General features: G+C 37.8%; 1 protein-coding gene across 3 annotated transcripts in view; it reads right to left on the bottom strand.

Annotated features, from left to right (window-relative positions):
* Positions 1 to 21,958, bottom strand: part of ADGRA3 (adhesion G protein-coupled receptor A3) — a 154,558-nt gene that overhangs the window by 78,765 nt on the left and 53,835 nt on the right. For all 3 annotated transcript variants that reach the window (XM_069069086.1, XM_069069087.1, XM_069069088.1), the window contains 2 exons: positions 15,269 to 15,433; positions 5,557 to 5,758 (listed from right to left, as the gene is read on the bottom strand). In XM_069069086.1, coding sequence (XP_068925187.1) covers positions 5,557 to 5,758; positions 15,269 to 15,433 — 367 coding nt within the window. The remainder of the gene's footprint in view (positions 1 to 5,556; positions 5,759 to 15,268; positions 15,434 to 21,958) is intronic.

Here is a 21,958-nt window from a genome sequence, read left to right as displayed (position 1 = left end):
GAATCAAGTCAGGGACTTCTTAGAAGAACAGAAAGACTGCATGAAGAAAAATGTAGGTGTAAATCAATCCATGGCAAATGAATGAACTGAGAAATATGCAGAGGTATGATGGTAAATGTTTAACAACAAACACAACATACTTCTAAGTTTAATCTGCATTATTAACATTTGCTCCATCATTTTCTTAAGCCTAGACAAGCAGCAAAATGATACATCAAGCACTGATTTGTAGTTTGCAGATTTCTAAAATGTAAATGCTCACAATGAAATTTAACAACTGGATCTTCCAGCTAGCTTTAACAAACTCCTTTAGGTATGTGTGATAAACAATATAGTTGAGACTAGAAAAGGTAATAGAGGGTAGAAAGGGAAAGATTGTGCATAAGTCAGGGATAAAAGGTAGATTTTTTTTCTTTCCTGAGAACATGCTGTATAGATGAAGGCCTGTTGGCAAGAGAAGCTTTCTCTTCAGGACTTACTAAACACCCCATCCCAGTTGTAAAGGGATCTGTATTTACAAAGGCAGGAACTTCATCTATTTTAGAGCAGGAATCCTTCAAGTCTGCCTTAGTTAGATACGAGCTCTTATCAGGGCCTTAATGGGATGAGAATCATGCAAACTCCAGACATAATAACCTAATGATTTATAATCTAGAAACAAAGTCTCTCCAAAGGAATGTTTTCTTGGGGTTATGGCAAGTTGTCATAGAGGGTATGACATTTGAGCTGGGCCATGAAGACAGATAGGCTCTTCTGTTGTCAGGTATGGGAAGGATAGTCTTAAAAATAAAAATTATATAAGCAATGACATAGAAATCAGAAGCTAGAAGATACGTGGGAGGGAATGAAATAATAAATAATTTTATTAGTGTATAAAGATCTTTTAAGAAATAAAAGTCTAGAAAGATAAAGTAAGGACCTGAATGTCAGACTAAGGAATTTTAACTTTATATTGTAGATAATGGAGACTCACTGACTGTTTTTGAGGTATGGAGACAAGAAAATCAAAGAAGCATTTTAGGGATATTAATCTGGAGGTGCCAAGAAGAAAGGTTTGTGTTGGTAGCAACAAAAAAATCAATTACAAGAGTACTGCAAAAACCAAAAGAAAGATAATAAGAGGGGTGGCTAGGTGGCATAGTGAATAGAGCACTGGCCCTGAAATCAGAAGGACCTGAGTTCAAATCCAGCATCAGACACTTAACACTAACTAGCCGTGTGACCTCGGGCAAGTCACTTAATCCCAACTGCCCTGCTTTCCCTTCTCCCAAAAAAAAAAAAAAAAATAGGGAAGAAAGATAATAGGAGCCTGAAAAAAGATTCAGGCAATGGGAATAGAAAAGATAAATTTGAGAAAAGTTTAAAGTTAAAAGCTTAAAAAAGTTTAAAAAAAAAGTTAACACCTAAGGTCATAGAGCAAAATTAAACCAAACCTATTGAATAATTTGTTGAAGGGCAAATGAGATCAACTTTTCCTTACTTTTCTGACTAAAATGTTGCACACTATGTTGTATTTATGTGTGATAGGATTTCACATTTATCATGGCAGCCTGAAATAATTTCAAAATAGGTCCATGGCAAAAAGACCCATGCACTACTCAAATTATATTTATTTTAAAATTGTTGAATCCACTCAGTTATAACTGCATTTGAACATTTGGGAATTTTATGGTTAGAAAGCATTTAACTTGAGAGAGAAAAATATCCAAGGCAGACATTCAAAATTTTCACACAGAATGAAAAATATTTGTGTTCTTTTATGCAGAAAGTTTATCATCCACTACAAAGGAACTGGATGAACTAATGTCTTGAGATTTTACTCAGCAGAAAGATCAACTTCAGGGGCGAAGGCAAGATGGCAGAGTAAAAGCAGGAACTTGTTGAGCTCCCTCACCAACCACCTCCAATACCTATAAAATCTGACTCTAAACAAATTTTAGAGCTACAGAACCCACAAACTTACAGAGAAAAACAAATTTCCTGCTGAAGGCAGCCTGGAAAGCCAATAGGAAGGGTCTATCACACCAAGCTGAGAGCCAAGAACAGTCCCACGTGAGCCATGCAGGCCCAGACCCGGGGCGGCCCCAACCAGTAGCACAAACTGGTCAAAGCAAACTTTAGGAGAGTGAATCACCGGACTTCCCAACGCATAAATGCCAAAGAGAAAGTAAAAGATCAGTAGGGAAATCTGTTGGAATTGAGTAAAGAAGAGCAAGGTCTGGGCCCTGTCCCCAGGGCAATAAGCAGCGGAGGCGCAGCAGCTGAAGCTACTGCCACATAACTGCCTTCCAGAGCTCCTGGCCTGCAAATCATAGGGGGACCAAACAATCATTCAGAGGGTAATCGTTCTTGCTTTGACTTTCTTGGATCTGGCTCACAGCCTTAGGTGGTGCTCCTGGGGTGAGAAGTGGCAGTGTGCCAGAGCTTGTGGTGGCTGTAGAGACGGCACCCTCCTCACACCTCTGACAACATTTGTGAAAACCCCAGCAATCTGCGACACAGCTCTCTCCACTCTAGAAGCAGAGTTATACCTTGGCAAAGAGCTCAAAAGTCAAGTAATTGACTGGAAAGATGAGCAAGCAGAGGAAGTACAATCAGATCAGAGTCCTCTTTTGGGGACAAAAAAGATCAAAACACGGAACCAGAAGAAGACAACAAAGTCAAAAATTCTGCATCAAAAGCTTCTAAGAAAAATATGAATTGGTTCCAGGCCATGGAGGAGCTCAAGAAGGATTTTTAAAATCAAGTAAGAGAACTGGAGGAAAAATTGGGAAGAGGAATGAGAATGATGCAAGAAAATCATGAAAAGCAATTCAACAGCCTGATAAAGGAGACCCAAAAAAATACTGAAGAAAATTACAGCTTAAAAAATAGACTAACTCAAATGACAAAAGAGGCCCAAAAAGCCAATGAGGAGAAGAATGCTTTAAAAAGCTGAATTTGCCAGATGGAAATAGAATTTCAAAAAGTCACTGAAGAAAATAACTCCTTCGAAATTAGACTGGAGCAATTGGAAGCTAATGACTTTAGGAGAAATCAAGATACTATAAAAAATGAAAAAATATAAGGCAATGTGAAATATCTCATTGGAAAAACCACTGACCTGGAAAATAGATCCAGGAGAGATAATTTTAAAATTATTGTGCTACCTGAAAGCCATGATCAAAAAAAGAACCTAGAAATCATCCTTCAAGAAATTCTCAAAGAAAATTGCCCTGATATTCTAGAAGCAGAAGGTAAAATAGAAATTGAAAGAATTCACCAATCGCCTCTTGAAAAAGATCCCAAAAAGAAAACTCCTAGGAATATCACAGCCAGATTCCAGAGTTCCCAGGTCAAGGAGAAAATATTACAAGCTGTCAGGAAGAAACAATTTGATAATTGTGGAAACACAATCAGGATAACACAAGATCTAGCAGCTTCTACATTACAGGATTGAAAGGCTTGGAATATGATATTCCTGAGGTCAAAGTAGCTAGGATTAAAACCAAGAATCATGAACCCAGCAAAACTGAGTATAATGCTTCAGGGGAAAATATGGTAATTCAATGAAATAGAAAACTTTCAAGTATTCTTGATGAAAAAACCAGAGCTAAACAGAAAATCTGACTTCCAAATACATGAAGCAAGAGAAGGTAAACAGGAAAAAGAAATCATAAGGAACTTATTAAAGTTGAATTATTTACATTCCTACATGGAAAAAATGATAATTGTAACTCATGAGACTTTTCTCAGTATAAGGATAGTTGAAGGGAATATATATGTATACATATATATGGATGTATGTATAGGATGGTGTATGAGTGTATAAATACATACGTGAGTGTGTGTATATGTGTGTACATACATATATACATAGACAGAGGGTACAGGATCAGTTGAATAGGAAGGAATGATATCTAAAAAATAAAATTAAAAGATGAGAGAGGAATATAATGGGAGAAGGAAAAAGGGAAAGATAGAATAGGGAAAATTATCTCATATAAAAGAGGCAAAAGAAGACTGTTACAATGGAAGGGAAGAGCAGGAAGGTGAAAGGGAATGGGTCAACCTTACTCTCATTGAATTTGGCTTAAGGAGGGAATAATACACATACACACTCAATTGGGTATCTTACCCTACAGGAAAGTAGGGGGAATGGGATAAGAAAGGGGATGATAGAAGGGACGGTAGATTGGGGGAGATGGTAGTTAGAAGCAACAAACACTTTTGAAAAGGGACAGCGTCAAATCAGAAAATAGAATAAGTCAGGGGGGGTGAGATAAGATGGTGGGAAATACATCTATTCTTTCACAAGCTGCTATGGAAACGTTTTGCATAACTACACATATACAACCTATGTTGAATTGCTTGTCTTCCCAGTGGGGGTGGGAAAAGAGAGAAGGGAAAGAATCTGGAAATCAAAGTTTAAAAAACAAAAGATAAAAAAAGGTTTTTTTAAATTGTTTTTTTACACGCAACTGGGAAATAGGATATATAGGCACTGAGGTATAGAAACCCATCTTGCCCTACTAGAAAGTTAGGGGGGTAAGGGATGAGGGATGATATAAGAGAGGGCAGATTGGGGGAAGGGGTACTCAGTAGGCTTGCTATCTTGTGGTGGGGAGATAAGGGAAAGACAGGGAGAAAATTTATAACTCAAAATCTTGTGGAAAAGAATGTTGAAAACTAAAACTAAAACTAAATAAATAAAAGATTAAAAATAAACAAATGGCCAATGCCAAAATAGGTTTCAGGCAACATGGGCCTGGAGTATTCTAACACATCCCTCACCTCTGCCCAGCATGCTCAAGAACAAGCTCTTTATAACAATAACCGGTGTGTATGTATATGGAAAGATATATAAAATATCTTGATGCTCTCCCTCGCTGTAACTAACATTAAACCCCATTCGACGAAAAAAAAAAAAGATCAACTTGTCTATGAACAGCATATACTTAGCTAAACTAAGCTAAATTGTTGGAACCTGACCCAAAAAATATAATTGAGGCCCAGGCGTAAAGAAAACAAATTTTTTTCATCAAAGTTTCATTATTATTAGTTTCACCTATCAATGAAATTTTGTTAAGTAACTGCCATAAGCCAATCCTTGCTTTAGATATGTTAACAAACAAAACCAGAGGAAACAGTCTCTGCAGCTTACTTAGCACCACAGATGACATGTGTCCCTCTGTAACTCATACACAAACAAATTACCAAGAAGTAATTTTGGACAGAAGGCACTGGTAGGGGGGCATAGAGAGTCAGGCACAAGGTGCAATTTGAGCTGAGCTTTAAAGGAAGCTAAGAATTTTAGGAGCAGAGATGAAAAGCATAAGTACTTCAAGAAGGGTGCTAAAGTTTACTACATATTATATATGAAGATCAGTGAGAATAAAAGTCTGACTGAAATGATTTTTGTAAAACTAGATTATAAGTACCAGATACTCATTTGAAGAAGAAATTCTTATTTATTTCAATTGGATGAAAACGTTCCATAAACTTTAATGAAAAATACATCAGTTACCAATCAGACAAAAATGTTCCATAAACTTTAATGAAAAATACATCAGTTACCTGATTAAACATGTACAGAACTCGGGTGACATCATTTGCATACTGGCATCGGGAATAGTCATCTTCTGCCCAAAAGCCCCCTCTGTCACATTTGCGCCAAGCTTTTCTCTCATCCTGTGGGTTTCCAGGATAAATACCACTGCCGGCCGTGTTACGAGTACACAGTAGGTAGGCAGTAATGCCTGCCAATGTTCTAGGCCACCTGGAGATTTTAGGGCAAAAGATTAGAAGAAATTTACATAACAAGGGTAGAGATGAAGAAAATCAAGCACTATGACAACAAATAATAGCCATTTTAGAACTAAATATAAGAACAAAGGAAAAAGTCACTTTGGCTATACTTCTTCTAAATCTATATGTTATACTTATTTTAATATTTCTAAACAGAATAAATTCTAATCTGTGCCCAAAAGAATAGATAGGTTAGTAGTAAAGGAGGAAGTAAAGTCTCTCTTCTCCAAGCTGGAAGTACACTGGCACCCATAAGCTTAATGGCTCTGACTGGCACAGGAACTTTCACCTTCTATTTCCGACCTGAGCCACTTTGCCCTGCCTCTTTGGCAGCCTGGTCCCCTCGACCCCCATCTAGAGATTTACTGTAATGGTGCTGGACTTAGGACAGATATCCAATAGCCTGAGCCCACTGAAACTCAGAACTCCTAAGCTCAAGCAATCCATGAGCCTGAACTTCCCAAGTAACAGACAGTAGATGTAAATACCACCATCACAATCTACAACAGAATTTCTAGAGTCTGCTGACAAAAAGGAAAATTTAAGATAATCTAGAAAAAAATTTGGTTTTGGTTAGAAAGTATGTAATGGGAATGGGAATTTGAAGACCTTCCCTACCTCTTAAAAGACCTAGGGGATTAATTTGAAGACCTTCCCTGCTTTGAAAGTAAATTCTGGGGGGTGGAGTCAAGATAGCAGAATAGAAACAGGACCTCCCTTCAGCTCCAGCTTCTACCTTCCCCAATCCATGTAAAAAAGGGACTCTAGACAAACTTTGGAGCTGCAGAACCCAAAAAATGACACAGAGAAGCTAACCTCCCGCTGAGGACAACCCGGCAGGCCGGCAGGAATCACCAGAGCAGCGCTCTGGGAGCCAGGCCCAGACCCACACCAAGTCTTTAGCCCCAGGGCAGGCCTGACCAGCCACCTGCTGGAGGGATTCCAGATCAGCAGCAGCTGTGGCCATTTCCAGATTTATCAACACATAGATGTGAAGGACAAAGTGAGAGGTCAGTGCAGTCTGGACTTTGGGACCCAGTAAGTGGGAGTGTGTGGCTTTTGCCCCTGGGGAGAGAAGATGCTGAGGTCCTGGCACAGCCAGCCAGTGCCACGTGGCAGCTTCAGTCCCTGGCCTGCAGACTGTAGGGGGACCAAGCACCAGTCTGAGGGGTAATGGCTCTTGCTTTAACCTGCTTGGATCTGGATTGTAGTCTAGGGTGGAGGTCCTGGGGTGTGTGTCTAGTTTACCAGTGCCTGTGGAGGCCTCAGAGAGGGGACCCATGTAATACCTCCGGCAGCTGAGAAAACCCCAGAGTTTGGGACAAAAGCTCCCCTGTCTGGTGGCAAAGTCTTACTGTGGCAAAAAGCCCAGGGGTCAAGTGACTGAGGGGCAACATGACCAGGCAAAGGAAACAAAGCAGACAGAAGATTCCAACATTAGACTCCTATTTTGGGGACACAAAGCAGCAAAGCATGGAACAGGAGGAAGACAGTGAAGTCAGAACTCCTGTCCCAAAAGCTTCAAAGGAAAATACAAGCTGGTTACAGGCCATAGAGGACCTTAAGAAACAGAAAAGAGAAGTGGAGGAAAAATTGGGAAGAGAAATAAGAAGGATGCAAGAAAATTATGAAATGAGAGTAAACAGCCTGACTGAGGAAAATAACACTTTAAAAAATAGACTAACTTAAATGGCAAAAGAGGCTCAAAAAGGCAATGAGGAGAAGAATGCCTGAAAAAGCCAAATTTGCCAGATGGAAAAAGAATCTCAAAAGCTCAATAAGGAGAATCATTGCTTCAGAATTAGATTGGAGCAAATAGAAGCTAATGACTTTATGAGAAATCAAGATGCTGTTAAACAGATTCAAAAAAATGAAAGAATAGAAGGCAAGGTGAAATATCTCATGGGAAAAACCACTGACCTGGAAAATAGATCCAGGAGAGATAATTTAAAAATTATTGGACTACCTGAAAGCCATGAGCAAAGTAAGATCCTAGAAATCATCCTCCAGGAAGTTCTCAAAGAAAACTGCCCTGATGTTTTAGAACCAGAGGGCAAAATAGAGGTTGAAAGAATCCACTGATCGCCTCCTGAAAAAGATCCCAAAAAGAAAACTCCTAGGAATATTATAGCCAGGTTCCAGAATTTCCAGATTAAGGAGAGAATATTACAAGCAGCCAGGATGAAACAATTTGAATATTGTGGAAATACAATCAGGATCACCCGGGATCTGGCAGCTTCTACACTGAGGGATCAAAGGGCTTGGAATATGATATGCTGGAAGTCAAAGGAGCTGGGATAAAAACCAAGAGTCACCTACACAGCAAAACTGATTATCATGTTTCAGGGGAAAATATGGTCATTCAGTGCAATAAAGGAGTTTCAAGCATTCTTGTTGAGAAAACCAGAGTTGAATAGAAAATTTGACATTCAGATACAAGAAGCAAGAAAAGCATGAGAAGGTAAACAGGGAAAAGAAATCATAAGGAACTTATCAAAGTTGAACTATTAACATTCCTACATGGAAAAACAATAATTGTAACTTATGAAACCATTCTCAGTAGTTGCAGGGAATAGAAATATATATATATATATACATATATATATATATATGTCTATATATGAGGGTATATTGGCATATGAATACATATGCGAATGTGTGTATATATGTTTACAGGTACACATAGATAGAGGGCACAGGACCAATTTAACAGGAAGGGATGATACTTAAAAGGTGAAATTAAGAGGTGAGAGAGGAATATAATGAGAGGAGATGGGGAGAGACAGAATGGGGTAAACTATGACATACAGAAGACACAAGGGAAAATGGTTACAATAGAGGGGAAGAATAGGAAGAAAAAGGGAATATGTCGACCTTATTCCCATTGAATTTGGCTTGAGGAGGGAATAAAATACACACTAAATAGGGTATCTCACCCTACAGGAAAGTAGGGGGGAAGGGGATGAGAGGGGGGATGATGGAAGGGAGGGCAGGCTGGGGGGGAGGGATGTTGGAAGCACCCACTTTTGAAAAGGGACGGGATCAAAGTAGCGAACAGACAAGTGGGAGGTGGGATGGGGGGAGGGAAATATAGTCAGTCTTTTACAATATATCTACTATGTTATTGTTTTACATTAACCACACATGTACAACCTATACTGAACTGCTTATCTTCCTAGTAAGGGTGGGTGACAAGGGAGGAAGGGAATGAATCTGGAATTCAAAGTTTTAAAATCAAATTTTTAAACATATATATATATAGTATACTATTATTAATACTATTTTACATGTAATTGGGAAATAAAATATACAGGCACTGGGGCATAGAAATCCCCTGGAAAAATCAAAAGGGGTATGGGAGAAAATATGGGAGAGAGCAGATTGGAGGAGGGGATATCCTGTGGAACCACTGCTATTTTGGGGCAGTAGGTAGGGGAAAAACGGGGAGAAAATTTGTAACTCAAAATCTGGCAGAAATGAATGACGTAAATCAGAAGTTAATAAAGCATTTGGAAAAAAAAAAAGTAAACTCTGCCGTCTAAGAGGCTAAATGTAGTCACATGGAGCCTGTCATGGAGGGAATCTGCTGAAGGGTGCAGCAGAGCCCAAAGGAAGCTTCCCTGCTGTGAAGATAAACTCTGTCCCCTAATAAGCTGACTGTGGTAGGAGGAGTTTGCTGAAGAGAAGCAGAGCCCACAGGAAGCTAAGAATCAGAGCCAGAGAGATGATGGGAGAGAGGCTCAGGCAACGAAGATAGAGAGGTTTGTGAGTAAATATTGATCTTGTACTGTTTTGTGGGAAGAATAAAGGATGCTGTGGCTCTCAGTGTTATTATGGCTTCTTAATATCTTTGGTACTATGATGGAATCGGCTTACTGGTTTTGGGATTCAGTTTTCGGGTGTCTAAATAAATGTTTCAGTTCTGTCCTCTACCTGGAGAATCTGTTATATTTTGTAATTGAACATAAAGTGATATTTATAGTCACAGTCTTTATCATGATTGTGGGTACTGTAAAACTGGCACTACAAAGCAATGAAATAAATGGAATTAAGTGGAATATACAATTAACATATTGAGTTGGATACAAAAACACCTGGACTCAAAATTGTGGTTTGTGGAGCTATGTAACTGTGAGGAAGTCTCTAACTGCTTCAAAAACAGGGCCTGTGTCATATCTATGTCCTCGGTGCCTAGTATATAGCATCTTGCACATAGTAGCAATTTAATAGATGTTGCATGAAATAAATTAGACAACATAAGTATTAACTTTTTGTTCTGGGCAGATCCATAGAGACTCTGTTCATTACTAGAAAAGGGAAAAATACTTGACAAATAACAAATATTAACTAAGATAATTTAGAAATTACTTTGAACCTGCTTTGTGTGATAGGAATACAGGGTCCCTCCCATATAGGCTGAATTAGTTGTTTTGTTTTATTCCCCTAAAAGCTGTCCCTACAAATTGATTGGTCTGGGATGCAAGCCTTTCACACAGCTTCCCAAGTCATTTAAGGCACAAAAGGGCAAGCCCACAAGAAGTTAGTGCCCCTCAGACTGCTATATTAGTCAATATTCTATTCTGTATCAGGCACATTTCCATATAGATAAAGACTGTTGCATCTACCTGAAACAGAGTTATACTGAGTATCCTTTCCATGCTACTGATGAAACAGTCACATATTGTTCAAAGCCTGAGCCTAAACCATCCAACTGGCCTGATTCAAGTCTGACCCAGAACACTGGCTGTATCTATTCTAGGAGTCAAGATTAACATAAAAGATAATAAATAAAAGTAGCCACTTCTTGAACATATAACCCAATATCAACAAGTAGACAAACATATTAAACTTAGTGAAGTATAAATAGCAGAAAGCATGTAGTAGTGGAGGTTGGGGCAAGGGAATTCACCAGTACAAGTCTACAATGATATCTCATATCTCAAATACAAGTGGCTGTTGGCAATAAGGCAAAGTAAAAGGTTGGGTAAAAATCCAGCCCTAATTCAAATAAGTCACCTGTGTAATGGTAATGGGTATTTGAAGATCTTCCCTACCCCTTAATAAGCCTAAGAGAATTTGAAGACCTTCCCTGCTTTGAAAATGTACTCTGACCCCTAATAGGCTGAATGTAGTCACATGGAGCCTGTGGTAAGAATAAGTTTACTGAAGGATGGAGCAGAGCCTACAGGAAGCTGGAAGTCAGAGCTAGCTAGACTGGGAGGAGAAGAGGACCCATCCCAGTGATTCAATCAGGCTTCTGAATAAATATTGGTTTGTGGGAAGGGTAAAGTATGGTGTGGTTCTATGTGTTGTTGTGGATTATTAACTTCTTTGCTACTATGATGGAATTTGGCTTACTGGTTTGGGGATTTGGTTTTCTGGTGTTTGAATAAATGTTTTGCTTCTGTCTTCTATATGGAGAATATGATATATTTTGCAATTAAGCACTATGCAAGTATATTTATAGTGATCGTTAGCACTGTGACTATTGCATTGGTGCTACACTGATAAAGATAGGAAAATGAGTAAACAATCTAGAAAAGATTAAAACGAAATGAATAAATATTATATGGTGAAGGACAGCCTCAAAAATCCCTGAAAGAGCAATAAGCAATACCAACAGGATGACTCCAACCAAAAAAAAAAAAAAGAAAAGAAAAATGGAAAGAAATAGAAAGAAACACCGGAATGATTCCCGAGAGAATCAAACTTAGAAATAAGAATGGACAGAATACCCAAAATTAGTTATCAAAGAAGAATTTTTTTTTAAATTTAAACCAGGTAAGTAGACAACTTAGATCTTAGGACAGAAAATCTCTCTAAAACAACAGCTACTCTAGATGTGAGAAATGCTGATTTATAATTCAAACATAAAAAAGAGTATTTGTCCCAACAGAATCAAAAGACAACACTGGAAGAATCCTATTCATGGTAAATTAATCTGAAGAGACAATGTTGGATCACACGTCTCCCAAAAGAACTTGATAAAATTAAATGATCTAGTACCTAAGTAAATTTCCTAAATGATCTAAACTTCCAAAATTCCTTAGAAATAGAGGGCGAGTTACAGATCAAGATAATAGGATATCAGAGAGAGACAAATTTAACCTATCAAAAAACAAGTCAAACTTCAGAACTTCAACCTCAAACAAAGAATATGTGGATAGTTCAAGAGAGTTTTTCATCTACAAAGGAAAATCAAATTCAAATTTTTCAAGACTATTTCTCTTTTAAGAGGAATAAAAAACACAACTCATAAATTTCAGGATTACATTGATAACTACATACTTTAAAGCATGAAGAAATAAGGAAACTGCTATTCTAGATCCTTTGACTAACAGGGAGAAGCTGGTTGCTGAAATAAAATGGAACCCAAAGAGTAGGGGCAGCTTATTTCCATCTGAGAATTCACGACAGAACTGAGAAAAGAAAGGTAAGACTAACATGGCTCTAAATTCTAAGATTGAGAAATTCAAGAAAGCATAGGTACGATACGATGTTCTAAAATCCTACAAGTAAATTATGCCCACAAAAAAAATGGCAAACTCATGAATCATATTCTGAAAATCCAAAATGAATCAATCCTAATGAGAAGGAAAAAAAGTTACCTAAAAAGACAAGTTTGGAAACACAAGGAACTTATTAATCAACTTAGATATGAAAAAGAAAAAGACTGAAGACAGAAGAAAAGGCAGCGAATGGAGGATGACTACAAAAGCAAGGAATCTTCCCATAAGAATAGTGTCCAAACACTAAAGCACAAAATTAGTGAAGAGGCTAGATGGAAAAGCTATGAACAACAAAAAAGCTTCAATAGCACATCAGCAATTGCTTGCTTGATTACAAAGGACTGAAGAATGGGAGCAAAGGAAACAGATGCAATAGGTATAAACAATTTTTTCCAAAAATCTGAGTTTGGTTGTGAAAGGAAAGAGTATGACAGAAGGCTAAGTTGAGGGGAAGTTTTGGTCTAGTGAAAGACTTTTTAAGGATAGGATATGGAAACCTGGGCATATGTAGAGGCAAAAAAAGAAGGAATTATCAGAAAAGGAGAGGCTGACAATTAAAGAGATATAAGTAATGACTGAGAGGAAAATACGCTGAAAAATTCAGAAGAATGGGATCAAATGAACATGCTGAGAAAGGGCTTAGCCTTGGCAAGGAAATAGTCTACCCCATTATCAGATATATACAAAAAATACTATTAACACTGTACTTTGTAAGTGATGATGCCCTAAAAAACAAATGTAAAGAAATTTATAAAATAACTTTATTATATATTTAAAAGGACTAGCATGTACGTAATAAATTGTAGGTTCATGTTCAATCATCTTTTTTATACTATATTATATAAATGCTCGTTTTATTCCATAAACTAGAAAAAAAATGGAATATATAGTATATGAGATATTATATATCACACATTGCACATTACATTATAACTATCACATAATATATAATTTTATAAGATATTGCATATTATGTGCATGCATATTTACATACACATACATATGTGTATATATATAATATGTGTGTATACATATGTGTATGTAAAAATATGGTGTGTTTAGGAGAAAGGTATTTTTTTTAGCTCAGGGGTAAAAGGACAGAAACGCAACAGTGACAGGGAAATGGAATATTTCCAATCACAAGGAATCTAGCGAACAAAGCCACAGTAGCAGAAAAATGTGGAGTATGGCTGGGGAAATAATCTAATTTGCCTGAAGCATAAGTAGGATGACATATGGCTAGAAATCAGGTTGTGGATGGCCTTGAATACCATGCAAAGAAATATGAACTTTATTCAAAGACAACAAACACCAGGGTCTGATGTGAAGGAGTGATGCTAGAGAGAATAAATGTAGTTGGAAGACATTAGGAAGAGAGAGAAAAACAAGGCTTAAACAACAATTTATCAAACTGGTTTTAACGTTATATTTAGAAATACACATCTAACCATTCTGGAGAGCAATTTGGAACTATGCCCAAAGGGCTATAAAACTGCATACCCTTTGATCCAGCAATACCACTGCTAGGTCTATATCCCAAAGAGATCCAAAAAAAGAGAAAAGGACCTATTTGTTGAAAAATGTTAATAGCAGCTCTTTTCTGGTGAGAAAGAATTGGAAACTGAGGGGATGCCCATAAAATGTGAAATGGCTTGTCAAGTTGTGATATATGATTGTGATGAAATATTATTGTGATATAAGAAATGACAAGCATGATAATTTCAGAAAAACCTGAAATGATGCAAAGTGAAGTAAGTACAACTAGGAGAATGTTATACACAGTAACAGAAATATAGTACGATGAAGAACTGTGAATAACGTAGCTAATCTCAGCAATACAATAATCCAAGACAATTCTGAAGGATTTATGATGAAAAATCCATCTCCAAAGAAAGAACTGATATTGTCCAAATACAGACTGAAGCATACTATTTTTCTTTTCTTTCATTATTTTTGTAGTCTTCTTGTACAAAATTACTAATATAGAAATTTTTTTACACGAGTGCACATGTATAACTGATATTAGGTTGCTTACCATCTCAGGGAAGGGGGAAAGAAGGGAGGAAGGGATAGAATTTGGAACTCAAAACCTAACAAAAAAGTAAAAAATAGTTCTAACATGTAATTGGGAAAAATAAAATATTTTTAAAAAGAAATGTAGGGGGGCAGCCAGGTAGCACAGCAAGTAAGAGCACTGGCTCCAGTGTTGAGAAGACCTGGAGATCGAATCCCGGGCTCGGACACTTAGCACCCACCCAGAAACACCTGGCCGTGTAACCGGCCGTGTAACCTTGAGCAAGTTACTTAACCTTGAGCAAGTTACTTAACCCCAATTGCTTTGGGGTGGCCAGGTGGCTCAGCGAGTAAGAGCACCGGCTCCAGTGTTGGGACGACCTGGAGATCGAATCCCGGGCTCAGACACTCACTCAGCACCACACCCAGAAATAACTGGCCGTGTAACCTTGAGCAAGGTGTAACCTTGAGCAAGTTACTTAACCCCGATTGCTTAAAAAAAAAAAAAGAAATGTAGGAGTTATCATTCATATAATAATGGACTTGGATTTCTTATGATTTTAAGGAAAATACAGTCACTACTTTGTCATAAAGTACAATCATGTTATGTGCTAAAGTACAGTAGTCCTAAAATACAACCCAAAACAGACTCTAAGTTTACATAATACCAAGACTTCCTCTGGCCAAATAAATTTATTTTTAATACTGAAACAATTTATAAGTAACCTGTTACTTCAATAAATTATGGCTTCAAAATACAATAATTCAACAATAATACATGAATGCTTTAACAGGAAATAGCTTTATTTACTTCAAATATTAAAATACTGTACAATTAATCTTCAACAATTCAAAATAATGAAAACAACAGAGAAAGTAACTTTAAAAAAATACCCAACGCAGGGCAGATTAAGAGCAAAACACAGTATTCTAATTTTTATGATTTCATCATGACTAACCTGAAATCACCTTTATTGTTTATTATCCTCTCTGGAGGACAGTACTGGGCAGAGCTTTCTAATACCACAATGTCAACTGTTCTGGTGTTGTTCCCACGTCGGGTCTGCACGTGACAGCCCCAGTTTCCAGTGGATCCCGCCTGAATGTTTGAAATAGTTAAGACGCTGTAGAGAGAAATTAATGACAGACAGACAGACACACACACACACACACACACACAAAATATCATTAGTTATCATTCACAAAGTCACTGAAAAAATAAATATCATAAAATACTAAAGGTAAGAGAAAAAAAGCTGTCAGTTGTGAAATGAAAAGCAGAAAAATAACTTTTGTTTTAAGTTATAACCCACACACCAATAAGTTAATTTATCATATTAATTTATGTAACATCAGCCTTAACAGAAGTTGAGATTTATGTTTACCTGTTTATTAGAATTCCATTTTTTAATTTTATACATATTTTGTTACATTTTGTTCCAAGTTGTCTCCCTGCCCCCTCCCAACTCCACATTACAGACACGCAACACTTGATACAGATATATATAGTAGAATCATACAATACATACTTCTATATATCGATTCTTCCTCTGGAGGTAGATAGCATTTTCCAAGTCCTTCATAATTGATCTGAACATTCCTATTACTCAGAAGAGTTTAGTCATTCACAGTTACTCTTCAAACAATATTGCTATTACTACATACAATATTCTTTTGGTTCTGTTTGTTTCACTCTGCACTATTTCATGCAAGTCTTTCCAGGTTTTTCTAAAATCAACTTGCTTGTTATTTCTTACAGAATAGTAAAGTCCATCACAATCATATGCCTCAACTTATTCAGTCATTCCCCAATCGATGGGCATCCCTTCAATTTCCAGTTCTTTGCTACCACAAAGAGAGCTGCTATAAATATTTTAGAACATGTAAGTTCTTTCCCTTTTTTCCCAGGTCACCTTGGGAAAGAGATCTAATAGTGGCACTGCTGAGTCAAAACTTTTATACCTCTGAGCATAATTCCAAACTGTTCTTCAAAATGGCTGGATCAGTTCACAATCACACCAAGAGTTAATTAGTATCCTCATTTTTCAAGATCCTCTCAGAGTTCTAATCTTTAAGGAAAAAAGCACAACTAAATGGAAAATTATGCCACTTCCTCTATCAACTACTACAAATATTCTAACTATGAAGTTCTAGGCAAAGAAACAGTATTTATTTGGTAGCAACTTAACCTAATTGCAGACAAAGCATCCTGGAAGAAATAGCCTCTAGAATATTAGCAGAACATTGAATTAGGAGAAAGTAAAATACTAAAAGGTCAAACTACCAAACCAAAAAAAAAAAAAAAAAAAAGTCTGAGGTTCCATCTGGACAGCCTGCTAGAACTTCTAAGGACATGCACACTTCTGTGGAACATGTACATTTACACTCAAGTACTCATACAGAGATATCAAAGATGGTGGGGGCAATAAAGCATGATTGACAAAATCCAAAAGAATTTACTAGTGTATCAAAAACCTTATCAACCAGAAAGTTCTTGTCACACACAAAGATGGTCATAAACTTGTTCTTGCCATCATGCACAAATGTTCCACCTCTGTTCAAAAAAATCAAAATATCTCTTATCTAACCATAATCTACTGGCTCTTCGCCCCTCCCTCTGCTTTCCCTTACATTATCCTAGTCTTCATTTGCACTGTTGACCTCCAACCCCTTGATCCCTCAATTTTCTCCCAGGTCATCTCCCCTACATTAGCCACTTCCTCCTCATCTTTGACCCCCGTGGTGAACCAACTCAGCTCTTCACTATTTTCCTTTCTTGAAGCCCTAGCCCTCTTCTTTCACCAACTGTGCTGCTAAGCTTCAACCTGGGATCACTCCCATTGGTTGCCTTCACTCCTACATAAGGGTTACTGAATAAAGGAGGAGAAAATCATGCAACCATTCTGATTAGATCCACTACCAGTTTATGCTACACAATCTCAAAAGGACCCTCAGTGCTAGTGGACAGTACTATCTGCCATATCACCTCACTATTCCACTCTCCACAGCAACTCTTCCAAGTCTCTTCATTCCACCTCAAACCTCATATGGCTCCCCTCCCCCTCACTCTCTCATTCGAGAAGCTTGCCTCATATTTTTTTAAAAAATATTTCCTGTGAACACCCTTTTCCCTCCTCTTCTTTATCTATCAACTCAAGTATTTCTGCAACACTCATCTCCCCCATCTGTTCTCCATCAATTTCTCATGACTAAGTGGCCTTACTCTTTTCTCAAGGATAAACCCTCCACTTAATCAAATGATCTCTTTCCATCCTATCTCCTCCAACAGATTGCTATTTTCAATTTCTCCCTCTACTGGCTCATTCCCTACTGCCTACAAACATCCCTCTGTCTCTTCTATCCTGAAAAAAACCCCCACTTAATCCTTCCAACTCCACTAACATCCTACACCTTTTCTGCTCTTTGTATCTTTGTAAACTCCTCAAAAAAGCTATCTTCAACAGATGCCTCCACTTTCTCTCCTCTCTTTTTACGCTCTTAAAATTTGGCTTCCAACCTTATCATTACACAAAAACTGTTCTCTCCAAAGTTACGAATTATCTCTTAGTTGCCAAATCCAATGACCTTTTCTTTTTCTCAATCTCTCTGTGTGCCCTCTATGTTCACCTGTAAACATATTACATATGTATTCACATGCCTATATGGACTTCTATATAGACATATATAAATGTAAATATATATGTATATATTTATATTCCCTTCAACTATTTTCATATTGAGAAAAGTTTCATCAGTTACAATTATCATTTTTCCATGTAGGAATGTAAATAGTTCAACTTTGATAAGTTCCTTATGATTTCTTTTCTCTGTTTACCTTCTCTTGCTCCTTGTATCTGAATGTCAAATTTTCTATTCAACTCTGTTTTTTTTTTCAGCAAGAATGCTTGAAAGTTCTCTATTCCACTGAATAACCATATTTTCCCCTGGAACATGATACTCAGTTTTGCTGGGTAGGTGATTCTTGGTTTTAATCCTAGCTCCTTTTGACCTCCAGAATATCATATTCCAAGCCCTTCCATCCCTCAATGTAGATGCTGCCAGATCCTGGGTTATCCTGATTTTGTTTCCACAATAGTCAAATTATTTCTTCCTGGCTGCTTGTAACATTCTCTCCTTAATCTGGGAATTTCAGAACCTGGCTATAATATTCCTAGGAGTTTTCTTTTGGGGATCTTTTTAAGGAGGTGATTGGTGGATTCTTTCAACCTCTATTTTGCCCTCTGGTTCTAAAATATCAGGGCAGTGTTCCTTTAGAATTTCTTGGAGGATGATTTCTAGGTTCTTTCTTTGATCATGGTTTTCAGGTAGTCCAATAATTTTTAAATTATCTCTCCCGGATCTATTTTCCAGGTCAGTGGTTTTTCCCATGAGATACTTCACATTGCCTTCTATTTTTTCATTTGTTTGGATCTGTTTAATAGGATCTTAATTTCTCATAAAGTCACTAGCTTCCATTTGCTCCAATCTAATTCTGAAGGAATGAATCTCCTCAGTGAGCTTTTGAGATTCTTTTTCCATCTGGCAAATTTGGCTTTTTAAGGCATTCTTCTCCTCATTGCCTTTTTGAGCCTCTTTTGCCATTTGAGTTGGTCTCTTTTTTAAGGTGTTATTTTGCTCAGTCAGGCTGTTGACTCTCATTTCATAATTTTCTTGCATCATTCTCATTTCTCTTCCCAATTTTTCCTCCACTTCTCTTATCTGCTTCTTAAGGTCCTCTATGGCGTGTAACAAGCTCATATTTTTCTTGGAAGCTTTTGGTGCAGGAGTTCTGACTTCACTGTCTTCCTCCTGTTTCATGCTTTGATCCTTTGTGTCCCCAAAATAGGAGTCTAATGTTAGATTCTTCTGTTTGCTTTGCTTCCTTTGCCTAGTCATGTCACCCTTCAGTCACTTGACCCCTGGGCTTTTTGCCACAGCAGGACTCTGCCAAAAGGGGAGCTTCATTGCAAATGCTGGGGTTTTCTCAGATGCTGAAAGTATTAGTTGAGTGCCCTCTCTGAAGCCTCCACACGCTCTGGCAAGCTGGTCACAAATCCCAGGACCTCCATCCTAGACCACAATCCACGTGGCTGTGGCTGCGCAGCAACTCAGTGGCTTCTCGCCCCAGGGGCAAAAGCCGATGTACTCCCAACTACTTGGTCCCCAAATCAACACTGCACTGATCTCTCACTTTGTGCTTCGCATCTATGTGTTGATAATTCTGGAAACAGCCACTGCTGCTGGTTATCTGAAGTCCCTCCAGGCAGCAGTTGGTGAGACCGGCCCTGGGGCTAAAACCTAAGTCTCGGCGGGGCTGGGGTCAGCTCCCAGAGTGCTGCACTGGTCGATGATTCCTGCTGGCCTGCCGGGCTGTCCTCAGCAGGAGGTTAGCTTCTCTGTGGGTTCTGTAGCTCCTAAGTTTGTTCAGAGTTCCCTTTTACATGAATTGGAGTAGGTGAGAGCCATAGCCCCACGGAAATCCTGTTTCTACTCTGCCATCTTGACTCCGCCCCCAAGTAGGCACTTTGCCTATGACATTTCTCATCACTCACTCCTCCCTGATTGCTCTGTTCTCTCTGGGTTTTAAGGACACCACTCTCTCCTGATTTTTCTTCTACCAACATAAGCCTTCCTTCTCTAGATCCTCCTCTTGACCATATCCTCTAACAACAAGTGTCCCTCAAGGTTCTGTTCTGGGCACTCTTCTCTTCTCCTTCTATACGTCTTCATTTAAGGATCTTATCAGCTCCCACAGATTTAATTACCATTAATGATTCTTTCTTGTCCCAATATACCCACTGACATTCAATATCACATCTCCAACTTACTGTCAGATATTTCAAACTGGATGTCCAGTAGATATCTAAACTCATTATATCCAAAATAAACATAATAACTTTTACCCAAATCCTCCCCACTTCCTACCTTCCCTATTACAGTAGAGTACAAAATCCTGGTCCCTCAGACTCACAAGCTAGGAGTCATCCTAAATTCCTCATTCTCTCTCTCTCACTCTCACACTCACACACACACCCCTATATACAAGCTGTTGTCAAGGCCTGAAGACTTAACTTTACAACATCTCTCAAATACATACCTTTATTCTGCCACCATTCTAGTGTAGGCCTTCATTACCTCACGTGTTGTGGCATGCAGGGTCTTCTCCCTCTTTTAGTAACCTCAGACTCAGCACAGTTCCTAGCACACGGCAAGCACTTAAAAAATGCTTTCTGATTACTAAAAATCAAATAAATCTAGCAAAGCAACTTTGAACCTGTGGAACTATCCAAGGTCCTGAACTACAGATATCTACCCAAGTGGATGACAGTGTAATTAATCTCTGCTTGCCTTAAACATTATGCTATAAATTGATATCAACTGACTATATCAGGTCTGGTATATGTTTTTACCTAGAAATATACTTCTCCAGACTTCAGTTCATTAAAACATAAAATAAACTTACTCTTTTTTGGACATCTAGCATTCCTTATGTATATCATATTGAAGAATAAGGAGATGAAAGACTTGAAATTCAGGTGAAAGATATCTTAATATGTACCCACAAATATAGTAGTAATTGTTACGTATTGCTGCCTATTACTCATTGCTAAAGTCAATGAAATGAATGTCCTAGGGACTAAATGAACACAAATACAAAACACCTTTCATATAAATAAATTCAGATCTAAATAACTGGAAAAATATCAATTGCTCATGGGTAGGTGTAATAGTAACGGGAATTTGAAGATCTTCCCTGCCACTTAATAAGCCTAAGGGAATCTGAAGACCTTCCCTGCTGTGAAAATATACTCTGCCCCATAACAGGCTGAGACTTTTCCTGCTCTGAAAATATACCCTGCCCCCTAATAGGCTGAATGTAATCACATGGAGCCTGTGGTGTGAGTAGTGTGCTGAAAGGTGGAGCAGAGCCCACAGGAAACTGGGGAGTCAGAGCCTGCTAGATGGCTGGGAGAAGAGTTTGTTTCTGAAGGTGACAGATAGGCTTGTGAGTAAATATTGGTTTGTGGGAAGGCTAAAGGATGCTGTGGCTCTCTGTGCTGTTATGGTTTATTAACTTCTTTGTTTCTAAGATGGAATCAGTTTACTGGTTTAGGGATTTGGTTTTCTGGTGTCTGAATAAATGTTTCGTTTCTGTCTTCTACGTGGAGAGTTTGCTATATTTTGCAATTAAGAACCATGCAGGTATATTTATAATGATCATGTGCGCTGTGAATATTGCATTGGCACTACAGAAGGTCAAGCTAATATAATAAAAATGATAATTCCACCTAAACTAATTTACTTATTCAGTGCCACACCAAAACTACCACAAAGTTATTTTATAAAATATAAAAATAAATGAGAAGAAAATTCATCTGAAAGAACAAAAGGTCCAGAATACGAAGAGAATTAATGAAAAAAAAGGTGGCCTGGCCACAGCAGATCTAAAACTATATTATAAAGCAGCAATCATCAAAACTATATGGTACTGGCTAAGAAATAGAGTGGTATATCAATGGAATATGTTAGGTATACAAGACAGTCGACTATAGTAATCTACTATTAGATAAACCCAAAGATCTAAGTTTTTGGAACAAAAACTCATTATCTGACACAAAATACTAGGAAAACTGGAAAACAGTATGGCA

The sequence above is a fragment of the Petaurus breviceps genome, unplaced genomic scaffold (assembly GCF_028583685.1).
Source record: "Petaurus breviceps papuanus isolate PSGF00001 unplaced genomic scaffold, PetGlider_PUasm1.0 140, whole genome shotgun sequence".
Classification (NCBI taxonomy): domain Eukaryota; kingdom Metazoa; phylum Chordata; class Mammalia; order Diprotodontia; family Petauridae; genus Petaurus; species Petaurus breviceps.
Note: the sequence above shows the minus strand (reverse complement) of the source record. Positions and strands in the feature narration are given on the sequence as shown.